Source organism: Tupaia chinensis, unplaced genomic scaffold (genome assembly GCF_000334495.1).
Source record: "Tupaia chinensis unplaced genomic scaffold, TupChi_1.0 Scaffold000008_1, whole genome shotgun sequence".
Lineage (NCBI taxonomy): Eukaryota > Metazoa > Chordata > Mammalia > Scandentia > Tupaiidae > Tupaia > Tupaia belangeri.
In genome coordinates, this window is record NW_006159437.1 from 746,732 (window position 1) to 759,748 (window position 13,017).

At 38.2% G+C, this 13,017-nt stretch overlaps 1 protein-coding gene across 2 annotated transcripts in view; it reads left to right on the forward strand.

Moving 5' to 3' along the window:
• The window catches only part of GRM1 (glutamate metabotropic receptor 1), a 561,669-nt gene that overhangs the window by 539,214 nt on the left and 9,438 nt on the right, over positions 1–13,017 (forward strand). Inside the window, exon 10 of one of the 2 annotated variants that reach the window (XM_006139863.2) lies at positions 11,882–11,966. The exons of the other annotated variant lie outside the window; for it this stretch is intronic. Coding sequence (XP_006139925.1) covers positions 11,882–11,942 — 61 coding nt within the window. The 3' untranslated portion in view covers positions 11,943–11,966. The remainder of the gene's footprint in view (positions 1–11,881; positions 11,967–13,017) is intronic. 2 annotated transcript variants of the gene reach the window in all.

Sequence of the window (13,017 nt, forward strand, 5' to 3'; positions counted from 1 at the left end):
CTGCTGTAGGTAGTGTGTACTCGCTGGAGAGACAGAAAGAAATTGTCCCCAAGGGGATTGGCCATGACGCAATCCCATCTCCTCCATTCTCCTCTTAGGATCTTGGGCACACACATATGTGCCTGGTGTGAATGTCTAGTCACCAGATCCAGGACTTGGACTGCTGTCGACTACATGGAAGTTCAGCAATGTAACCATTGTGCCATCCATTGGTCCTTCTTATTTTTCTTCTTAAATAGTTTACTTTCCATAAAGTTTGTCTGATATTGATATAAAGTGAATGGCTTTTAGTTTTAGTTAACATTTGCATGTTAGAGAATTTATATCTTTTAATTTTCAGCTTTTTTGTGTGTCCTTATGTCCTCTTGTTTCTCATAAGCAATGCAGAGCTTGACTTGTTTTTCATTTTATTTTTATTTATTTATTTATTTTTAAATTTTACCAGAGGCTGCATGTGTTCACCACAGAGAGAGAGAAGAAAAGTGAGAAGGTCTCCCTGTGGGGAATGGTCATGATGCAATCCCCTCTTCTCCATTTCTCCATCCTTTTTGAGATTTTGTACATGCAAGCACATGTGCCTGGAATGTTCAAGCCACCTGGCCCAGGACTGAAACTGCACAGTCATCCATATAGGATCCAGCCACCTTAACCACCACACCATAGGCTTGCCCTGACTTGCTTTATAATCTGATAATACCTGCCTTAAAATTATAATTTTTGGTTCATTTAACTTTTTTTTTTTAATTTGCCAGTGGATAAGTGTGCTTACCAGGGATAGAGAGAGAGACAGAGAGAGAGAGAAAGGTGGAATGCAGCACCGAAGGCAGTGTAGTCACACTGCAGTTCTTTCTACTCTGTTTCTTCATCCTGTCAGGATTTGGGGCCTGCATGTGCACACACACACAGAGACACACAGACACACATATACCTGGCATGGTTTTCGAGCTGTCAGTCCCGGGACTTGTGGGATCTTATTTTCTCAACCATTAGGCCATAGGACCAGCCTATAGTTCATTTATACTTAATATAGTTGCTGACATACCATTTAACTATTTCTACCTGTTTCTCTGGATTTATGTTTTCTTTCTTTCCTTTCTCCCCTTCTTTGAATTAATCTAGTAAATTAACATTCAATTTTCTCCTCTATCAATTTGTTCTACATTCTTTTCTTATTCTTTTTATTCTTATCCGAGAGATTATAAGAAGCATTCCTTTTTACATAACCTTTTATAATCCAAAATAAATTAATTTTGTCACACGCCAAACAAGGCAAGAATCATAAAACCCCCTAATTATACCTATCTTGTGTCAATTTGGGAGCTTTTTGTCATTCATTTTAATTCTATGCTTATTTTACATCATTATTATTTTGTACAATCGATACTTCTTTAAATCATGTTTTTCCTTTCTGTGGCTTTCTAATTGTGGACTGAGCTTGAGTGAGGCTTGGTTTCATAAAGCTTGTCCTACTCTACCTGATACATCTTGTTTTCAGGGCTTGTCTATCCTAGGAGCCCAGGGTAGATCCTAGGTCCTGCCTATTATAGCCCTAATTGTTTGGATATCTTTAACTCCAGTTTTTTATTTCTTGACACTGTGAAACTTCTAAACACTTTACTCTGACTTTAAGCAGACTTCTGCTGAGCTATGTATCCTGTTCTTCATGCAACCTAAAAATTGATCATTTTTCTAGTGGGAAACCACTAGGCATTGGTGCTATTTTTCTTTCTCTACCTCTTTTTTAGGATCTTGGCTCCTCAAGGCCTGGCTACCTTGAAAGACTTGTACTCAATTTTTTTTTTTTTTTTTTTTGTCTACAGTCCTGTGAATTTATCAAAAAAAAGGTTTTTTTGTTCCTTCCCTCTTAGGACCCCATATCTGGATTTTCAGTCTGTTGTCCGGTATCAAAAATCACCAAATACCACAAGAGGAAACAGTTTGAAGATTGTCTGCTTAACTCTGAAGCTCTCTTCCTTCTGACTTATTTATTTATTTATTTATTTTGGAGAGGTTTTTCGCTATAGGGTGTGTGTGCTCGCCAGACAGACAGAGAGAGACAGAGAGATAGAAAGCAAGAAATCACTCCCCAGAGGGGATGGTCACGCTGCAATCCCTTCTCCTCCATTCTCCTCTCGGGATCTTGGGCACACACGCACAGGCGCCCGGCATGAGTTTTAAGCCACCGGGTCCGGGATGCGAACCGCGGTCGACTACATGGGAGTCCAGTGACATAGCCATTATGCTAACCGCTGGTTCCCCCTTCTGACTTATTGATGCCTTAGATTCTGGTTGCCATGACAGCTTCCCAATGTCATCAAATAGCTTCTTAAAATATTTTATCTTTTCTTTTTCTAGTTGTTTTCGATGGGAGAGTTGGTTTGTCCCAAGGTATTACATCTTAGCTGAAAACAGAAGTCTTTTTATACCAATTTTAATTTCTCTCTGTCACCTATCTCAATGGGCTTTGATGTGACTGCAAATTCTTTAAGACTTTAGTGTCTATACTTCTAATACTGTGAGAGAAATTGTATGAGATAATTGCCTATCAGTTCTTTTTCAGGTTTGATAGGTGGCTAGTAATGCCTCTGCTTAAAGAGAAGTAATAGTTCACATAAATCTTAGCAGAAACATACGTCTAATATTGAGGTTAGCGCTATAACCAAGAATTCAGAATCTTCACAAATTTCTAGGTTTAAATGATCCAAATTCTTTTTAGTTATTATTACATCTTCAGTCTTAAGCCTCTTATCTAAGTGATGAAGTGCTGATTTCTTTTCTGAAAACATCCTGAGGTGAAGATTTTAGCTTTTGACGAGTTGTTTTCATCATCTTTTCTCCCCCTCTGTGATAAATCAGAGTCAAATAATACAAAGTCTCGCTGTGGCAGTTTGTCTGGAAATATAGCAGGGTATTTTTCTCTTTTGTGCAGCATGAGTTGCCTCTTCCCTCCCTAATTTTGAGCTTTTACATTCTCATTAATAAAGATGTCTGTATGTCAGAACAAACACTTAAAATGTTTGTGCCTAAAACAATTTATTTATAGCAGGAAGGCTACCTATACTCTTTTACAGAATTCTGGACTAAGAAAGACTTCAGTACTGACTAACAAAAAATATTAGCATTAATTGCCAAATTCTCTTATTTCAATTTGGCATATTTCCTTAATAGCTGTTCATATTTTCACATTTTTTTAAAAAAAATTACTTTATTTATTTAATAAGAAAAGAAAAGATGCTCATAGTTCCCATATAATATCTAAGTTACTGGGGTAAAGCCAAGAGGAGAGGGAATCTTACACTTGAATTATAGGTTAAAATAGATTTCTTTTTGTATTAGTTACTGCATATTTTCATATAAACAAGTAAAAAATAGTTATTGTGAGAAATTTGGAAAGTATAGGAAAACACAAGGAACCTAATAAAAATTACCTACAAATATAACTACACAAAAGAAAACCACAATTAACATTTGTATATATCCTCATGTTAAGACACACACATGTGCATACACAATAATTTTACTAAATTTTTTAACATGCCTTTTTTGACATTCAATATTTTTAATTAAAATTAATTTAGGAATGAGTAATAAAAATAATAACTGCTTTCAATATCCTCAACTCACCAAAATGATTGAGACATAGAGTTATTTCTGGTTTATTTTTATATTAAGAATATTTCTCTATTCTGTTTTTATTTATTAGATTTTCCATTCAAAATATACAATAAATAGAGTAACTACATGTCTCTTCATGGCCAGGACAGTTTCAGTTTATTCTTTTTCTTCATGACATGGATTGCATAGAAAAACAGAAAAATACATCATGACTTTTCCAATGACCTAATACTAAGAGCATTTCTTCACCTTTAAAAGCAATTGTTTTCTTGAGAAATTCAGTTCCTTAATGATTTGTAAAAATTGAGATATGTAAAAGAGGGATTAGATGGCATATACTGGTAAATCTGACATAGGTTCTTTGCTATGAAGACCATGGCCTATTCAGTATGATTAAGTAAGAATCAACAGTAATATCATATAATAAAAAGTGAAAGAAATCTCAAGAGAGATACAGAGATATCTTATACATTGCAATGTGGCCTATTATACAGGGATTTGAGAAACATGTTAGAATCCTGAAGGAAGATTCTGTGATGAGTCAGGATATTTTCAGTTCTGGGAAGCTCAATATGACCCAAAGAACAGAAGCAGGAAAGACATTACGATACCATTTTAGAACTATGAAGTTGACAAAAAGTAAGACGTTAACAGCACTGATATTTTCCTTCTTGTAGAACGGATTGTATTGTGGCAAAACAGCTCTCAACAAGAATAATTGGACAAACAATATAAAATACAGTAACAATCTCTTTACAGTATCAGGGAGAGTACCGAAATGATAATGAGACTAAGATTTCATAGAGAGAACTAATAAATGAGGAGATGATCTGCAACTGCTTTTCCATGAGGCGTTTGTTAGTTGAGGGTACTGGCTAGAGGTAGGGTCTCTGGACATGATCCAGCTATAGAAGAAGCAGAAAAGGCAGAAAAGATCATCTTGTGGCCACATAAGATGGGGGTGATGGAATGAAAATTCTGGGAGGACTCAATACAGATGATGCTTTTCCTGAAAGCATGTGCAGCTATCCACAGTTGAGTGGACCAGAAAGGCTAAAGACAATGGAACGTTTTCTTACAGTGAAGATTTTCCTGGAGTTTTTCAGTGCTGAGGAGACAAATCCACTAGAGCAAAGAACTACAAAATACTCTCAGTAATCACATGAGACTGGAGTGACATTTTGAGACACAAAGGCACTCAAATACATGATCAAGGTTTCCTGTCAAAACATTTGCCTAATTCTAAAGTTTTATGTGGCAAGAGACCAAAAATCTGACTCAAAAATCTTTGAAAAGAATGAGAAGAGAAAGACCCATCACATGAAGCATACTAGGCACCGCCAGTCTCTCTATTAAAAGTCCTGAGGGGATGTGCTTTATGGTAGATTGATTCCTATCAAAATTGCAGAACCACTTTGACTCAGCTCAGTCACTGATTTGGGTTAAGTTGGTCATTCCACTTCTATGTAGCAGGAAATATGGTAAAACAACTCTGTTCTAGACAATACTATCTAGAACCTCTAAATAATCTTATTTTATATGTATGCAATGTCTTATCTATAATGAAATACTACCAGGCATGCCAAGAGATAGAACCATATAACTAGAAAAACCAAGAGAAATAATGAGACCATAGAAACTGACCCTCAGGTGATAGGCTGATCACCATTGCAGAATATTAGAAAAATAACTCATTATTCTAGACATTGGTAAATAAAGAAAAAGAATCCTCTGTTGGCTTACATTTTCTACCTGAATTATATCTCAAAGAAACCAAACAATTTATGTGGGTAAGTTGTTCTTCAGGAAAGAAATCTAGCAGGCAAAGACAGAAGGGATGATAGAATCATACCACTATCATGAAGTCTTCTAATGAAATAATGGGTCTGCATCTTTAATTACTGCCAAGATCATTAGATGAAAGACTGATGAGGAGTTTTAAAATGTATGTACCAGACCAACAACAGATATTGTCAAAAATTTTCACAATAAAAAGTTAATTTTAAAAATGTCTAAAAGCCAAATAAAATTGGGAAAAATAATATGGATCTTCACACACCAGTGTGACTTGTGTAAGAACAACTTTGCAATATATAAGAAAGATGAATGAGTGTGTACAGTAATCCAATTCTATTCCTAGTTATTAGATACGCCATAGAAACTCTCCTGTCTGTATGCAAAAACAAACAAACAAACAAACAAAAAACCCTAAGAATTTTCATTGCAGCATTGTTTAAAATAGCAAAAAGTAGGAAACAATCTGATTAACCATGACTAGGAGAATGGATTATTTTTCTTTGTAGTGTTGTATTTATTGATTTTAAAATGAATGAACTAGAGCTATTATCTATCAACATAATACTGTGCAAAAAAAGAAAATGATAAATATAAATGTAGTGTCATGTCACATATATAAAAACTAATAATATGCTAAATGTTACAATATATTATCTATTAAGACATAAGAATACACATGTTCTTTTTCTTTTTTTTTTTTGGAGAGGTTTTTGCTATAGGGCGCGTGCGCTCGCCAGACAGACAGAGAGAGACACAGAGACAGAAAGCGAAAAATCACCTACCTCCCAGGGGGAATGGTCACGCTGCAATCTCTTCTCCTCCATTCTCCTCTCGGGATCTTGGGCACGCACGCACACGTGCCCAGCGTGAGTTTTAAGCCGCCTGGTCCGGGACTCGAACCATGGTCGACTACGTGGGATTCCAGTGACATAGCCATTATGCTAACTGCTGGTTCCCAAGAATACACATGTTCTAAAAGTATTAAAATGTACCAAATAATTATGTCCACCAAATTTTCTCTTTAAAAGTAGAAGATCCATATTTAGAAAAATACACAGAGGATTTCAAACATACCTTTGACATTTTCAAAAGAAACGGGATTCTACCAAGACAAAAAATGTCAATATTTGACAAATCTCTTAGTAATTAAATTGAATTTTATAAAATTATTCTCTATAGTTTATTAGCTTATAAATCTTAATAATTAAGAATTTTTAAGTGGAGCAATATTTTACATGTATGTGGAAAGACTGCATTGTGTGTTTATATAAAGAACCTTAATGCACTATGTTAAACATGTAAATGTTAAAAGGAAGAGGGAAGAAATATTTGTTTACAAAAGCCTAAACACACAATCAGAGATCCATTCTCCACTCTAATTAATGAATGCTGAGAAATATGTATTAAAATTCAGGTAATAAACAAAAATTAGTTTGGCTTGGGAAGCATCAGAGGTACAAATTATCTTATTTGTCTATATCAACACAAAGTGAACATCTTTTGCTAACATGGTCTTGGGTGGTTGCTGTCATTCTTCACGCTTACTTTGGACAGCTGCCACATTATTATTTCCATGGTGAGTTTTGCATATCCTTAAGACTGACCATCTGGAATTGTATTTTATCTCTGCTAAAAGTAGATTCACCTCTCAACCTACCATAAATACCCAACTTCAGACACAGACAGCTAACCTGACTGGGTGCTGCATCTTTATCTGCTCCTGACACATCATTCAATGTCACTAAGGTTGCCTGGAGAAAAAATTTTGAAGATAGAGAAAACAGACTTCAGCTTATTTTCTACTGGAAGTTAATGGAATGCTTGAATAAGGAAAGTGGTGAAAGCAATGAGTAAAGTGAAGTTTGAGATATTACGAATTAGTTGGATCTAACTATACAGTGAAATTTGAAACAATGGATCTTTTGTCTGTGCCTTTGTTTCTCCCTCCTTCACAGGAAAGGTATAAATAGCAATGGCTTAAGCTAGAAGGATGTTTTATTCTAACGTTGTCACTCATGCTATTTCAACAGTCCTTTGTGGATGCAAACACTGACTCTGGAAAAATAAAAAGATCATACAATTGGAGAGTACCAGGTCCCCTGACTCCTTGTTTAGTGATCTCATTACTAACACCACATAGAGAAAAATTTACCTTTAACAACTTCTCAGGTCATTTGATGAATAGATTGCGATGTAGGAACTGTTATATGCGTAACCCAATGTAAATGAAACATCATACAAGAACAAAGCCATTCAAAGAGAGATCTCTTTTTTATACAAAGATGAATATTTAGAAAATGAAAATATGTGGGAAAAGCTACACACCATCCATCAGGATATGACAAGCAGTGACTTTATAAAAAGAAGAAAGAAAAAGAAAGGAAAAAAGAAGGATCCCTGTGTTTTCAAAATAAACTGAAGAAGAAGAAATGTTCAGGAGAAATCTTTCTAACTCAATTTCTGGGGTTTCTTTAAATCCACAGTTTCTGCCAAGAGATTGAAGCACAGATTTGGGACTTATATTTGACAAGCCCCCATATGCTGCCTTTTCCCTCCAAGCTTTTACTCAAGCTTTCTGAATCTGCGGTTGGTTGAATATGTGGTTTGAAAATTGCTAAAAATACCCTCAAGTCAAGCTCCTTTTCTTAAGCTTTTATGCAGTTGATAAAATGGCCACTCTAGATCAGATTTTCCAAGGTTTGGCCTATAACCTTTAATAAACTACTCCTTTCATAAAAGCAAAGTCTGTGGGTAGGGATCATTTATATTTCACTTCAATGCAAAGTGAAAGTCAAAAACTAAAGAAATAAGACTGTAAAGGGGTTGCTCTTTTTTATTTTTCAGCTATATCAATCAATAGTTAACTAGGGTAGCTTTAGGATTGCTTAGGCTTAACTGCATAAAGCTTGTCTGTCAATATGGCCAAACCCCAAAGGAACCATAGAATTGCCCACTAACTACAGGGATAGTTCCAAAAGGAAATTTCAGCGACAAGGGCCACAGAGCTTCCTGTCCCAGTCCTTGGGAGACACTGAAGTGTGGATGCTGCCCAGGCATTCCACACTCCATTTACCTGTGCTAAAATCAGCATGTCAAGTCTCCAGGCTGTCAACATATTCCCCTTGTTTTTATCATTATTCATCACAGCAGACAGAACCAGCTCTAACATTTGCATTGCCCAGTGCAAACTGAAAAGAGAGACTGTGGTTAAAAAAGTAGGAAAAACACTTAAAAGGTACCATGCATAAAGCCCTTTCCTTTCTTCTACAGTATTTCTCTCAATGTGATGTTTTGTATTTGCCATTTAATGCCCTGCATGCTTACATGAGGACATGAGGGGAATGTCAGTCCCCCCTAGATGACCTAACCCTTATCCTGCCAGGTTCTCCTCCAACCAGTTGTTGGGCAAATATCAATCACCTCCCTTTCCCACGTGTCTCTGCTGTCAGCCCTTCTTAGACAGGTGACCCCCAAGAATATGGCATGGGGACAATCAAGAAATCTGGATCAAGGAGGGGCAAGAGGCTAGCCTCTGTGTGTTACCTGCCCAATGTGTAGTGGTACTGACTCAACCATTGTCATACCCTTCTTTGAGGTATTAAGGGGCCAGGACATCAGACTTGGATCTTTCTAGCATTTGTGCTCATGCCTCTGTCAGCAGTGGAAGGTGGTGATGGTCCCAGGGCAGAAGCAGGTAGTGGAAGACCGAATGAGCCAGGACTCAGTGGTCAGGGGAGCAAAAAGTCAAGAATCTGTCCAGAAAAGGCAGACAGACCTGGGGACCTGAGATCATGCATGCACTAAGGCTCCAATCACTCAGGACATGCTCTGTTTTGCCACTGACCATCACTTACAAAACAAAAATTGAAAAATAAAATTCTTACGGATTTCAAAATTTAATCATATAACACTAAAGATCAAGTACAGGGCTCTTCAGGGGGAGAGACTGTGGGCCAGCCAGGTGGCTTGTTGTTTAAGTCAGCTGGATCACATTTGAGTACTGGACAAGTCACTTGAAAAACACCCTGGGGGATGTTCATGGGTGCCCCAAATTTCAAGAGGAGAATGGAGAAGAAGGGATTGTGATGTTGTCATTCCTGGGAATGTGCTCTCTCTCTCTCTCTCTCTCTCTCTCTCTCTCTCTCTCTCTCTCTCTCCAGTGAGTACACATGCCTCAGAGCAAATTAAGAAAAGGTGGAAGGGGGACCAGTAGTTAGCGTAATGGCTATGTCACTGGACTCCCATGTGGTTGACTGCAGTTCATGTCCCCGACTCGGTGGTTTAAAAAACTTACGCCGGGCGCATGTGCGTGTGTGCCCAAGATCCCGAGAGGAGAATGGAGGAGAAGGGATTGCAGCATGGCCATTCCCCCTGCGGGGTGATTTCTTGCTTTCTGTCTCTGTCTCTGTCTGGTGAGTGCACGCGCCCTATAGCAAAAACCTCTCCAAGAAAGAAAAGAAAAGAAAAGAAAAGGTGGAAGGAGAAACTCAGTGGTTCTCTCTTTAAAACAGAGAGAGAGACCATGTATATGTCACAGGACCATGAAGCCAGACCTTTCAAAGCCAGTGCTTGTGGCACCATTTGACCAAACACATGCAGATGTCACCTACAAGAATTAGAGAACTCAGAAGGCCTCCGGCAGTTTGGCAAGGCAAAGTCAAACGTTTGAGTGTATTCTCTGTCTGTCACGAGAAATGAAGTTGTTTTTATATTATTTTCCAGATTTAAGTGCTCTTTCCTACTAACTTCCTCCATATATTCAAACAGTCTTTCATAACTGATCATCTCCATGCTAATGTTTTCATGATCTTTGTGATTTCAAATGGGCATATATTTAATGTCAGGGACATATAACATTGGCAGTTTCTATAGCAAACAGTGTTTCTTCGTCTAATTTTCTTAAATAAATGGGTCATTGCAGTAGAAATAAAATTACACCAAGGTGTCTTAAGTTCTTATTTCTGTGTTAGGATTTCAAATTATCCTGAGTAGATATGGTTTTAGTTTATTGAAAGCCCAAACTAGATAGAAATATATATAGTGATCAATTTTGTTTATTCTTGGCTATACTCACTTGAGCTATGGAAAATATTTTCCCACCTCATAAATTCAGGTCAGGTCCTTTGCTTTCAGGAAGTGGAAAGATATTCCAGTGTGTTTTTGTTTAAAATTTAAACTCACATCTCTCAACACCTGCCAGACCTCACTGTGTGAGATTTGGAATGGGAAGGACCACAATCCTCTCCTAAGATATCATTTCCTTCTCTTTCTTCTGAGTGTTCACTCCTCTGTTTTAATAGAAAAAAGAAATAAGAGAGAGGGAAAAAGTCCTTTACTTTCCTGAAATTTTTGCAGTCCTCTTCTTGTTAACACTGGAGAGTTTTTACCAGGAACCTCAGAGGAAGTAGCCAAATGCTGGCTCATAGAGAACATGTGGGAGTTTTGGGGGTGAACCATAGTAAACCTCATCACTTTAGAGTTACCAGTCAGGGAGATTCCCCCCTACACACCTCAACTCAATCAACTTATCCATACCACCTACAGCACATGCTGATGGTTCCCTCCCAGCATTATTCCTAAGATTCTTTTCTTTAACAGGCAACTCTCATGTAGCAGGACAGCAAGGTGACTTTGATACACCACCTTCCAAAATGCTACTTGACCTCATAGGAAAATTATTGCTCCCTATTCCAACAAGTGGTGGAAAGGCCAACTCTACAGAGCTGCTGCCCATTGGCTTTGTCAAGTCTGGTTTGTGCTCTCCTCCCCCTGCTAGAATGGTAGAGAGGACAGCTCATTTGAAGTGCTGCATAAGGAGCCATCCAACTAGGGAACTGTGATGGCAGTCTCCCCTTGTAGCAGATTCCTTCGACAGCAACAGGCAGGTCTCTGGTCACACACCATGCCTCCATTATTAGACACACACTCTCTTGTGAATGCCAAGAGACATATATGACTTTCTACAAAGGGACAACAATGTTTTATGATGACATAATAAAAAGAAAAATTAGCAGTGCAATTAAAAGTCACAGTGTCAGACATCAACCCATGAAGTTCCTTTAAGAAGGATGGTGAGTTGGGGGGGATTCAGCCTACATCAGCATGAGTGGAAGTAGAGTCTACCGACACCAGGAAGAAAAGGGCAGGTCAGCAGTGCAGGGCAGGAGCCAATCTGGGACAGACACACACAGCAGAACCTGCATCTTCCCACTGGAAAGAGAGGGTTCCATAAGATAAAAGAGATAATGCACTCCACTGCCATGCCTTTCAGAAATGAACCTGGCAGTAAAACACAGCCAGGTGGTACAGGAACCATATACGGCATGCAGGTGGAGGTGAGATGGATACGGCTCAGGAGCCAGGCCCAGTGCTGCCCCAGGACCGGCACTGCCTGAGTGGTAGAATCGCCATATCTGTACACGTGTATAACCACTCGCTCACTGGGTGTCTTTTTCTTTTCAATCTTCAGGAAGAGGCAGCCAGAATTCTCGCCCACCAGCCAATGTCCGTCGGCACATGTGCAGCTTTGAAAACCCCCACACTGCAGAGAATGTGTAAGAGAAGCTGCATGGAAAATAGAGTGTTTTGCCCTTGCTTTCTCTCTCCTGGGTTTTTCCACTTTCTAACATGAAAACAGATGTGGTGCATGCCATCCAGAATGAGGAACTCATTTACGTGCCATGGTTTGCACGACTGCCTTAATCTGATTGTCCATCATTCTTAAAAGGACACTGTCAAGCAGGTAGTCTAGTCTTTTTGCTTTTTTTTTTTTTTTTCTGTTTCAATGCAACACGTTTTCCGATTTTGGAGATTCACTTTTGTTTGTGACTCCCACTCACAAGCTCTAAAGTGAATTTTCCCCCTTCAGAAATTTGTCAGCTTCTCCTTGGCAAACAGAGCTCTTTCTTTTTCTTTTTCTTTTTCTCCTTTTTTCTTTTTCTTTTTTTTTTTTTTTTTTTTTGCCTTTCTGCTGTTGCACAAATGTTTGAAATGATCCTGTCTGCATTAGAGTAAAAGCTATTGCTTCAACTTATGGAAGAGTTCCATGATGTCCATTTGTGAGGGTGGGTGCCAACATGAGCCACTGCTGGGTTTTTGCCATGCTCTGGGGGACTAGAAAACAAATATTTTGTGAATCCCACAAAAAGTGGGTTTTACAAAAAGGAAATGTAGTAATTTTTGCAACATTCTGAGTGATTTTTTTATCAGATTTTCTCCATCTGATAAAAAAAGAAAAAGTGCATGTTTGGTCTAATTTTTGACCATTAGATCTTGACAGTGTCTCTTTAAGTTAACTGAAGAGCATAGACCATGTTCAAATCGTTGTGCATGGAGTCTGTGGTCATTTTCAGCTGTTCTTTTACAGCCCTTCAAACTCCTGGGAGAGTCAAAGATACACATTCCTGCAGCAGGAGGGAGTCCACTGATGAGATGTCTGTGGTAGAATAGCTCTTCAGATGAGAAGAGTCCAATTTGATCAAATGTTAGCCACTGAACCTGGCTTTGGAGGCTGGTGAATCGGTGAATGGGACCCTAGCATTGCTTCCCTTCACTCACTGGACTACACTGGGAAGTCTGTGGTCTGCCTTTCTGCAATTTCTTATA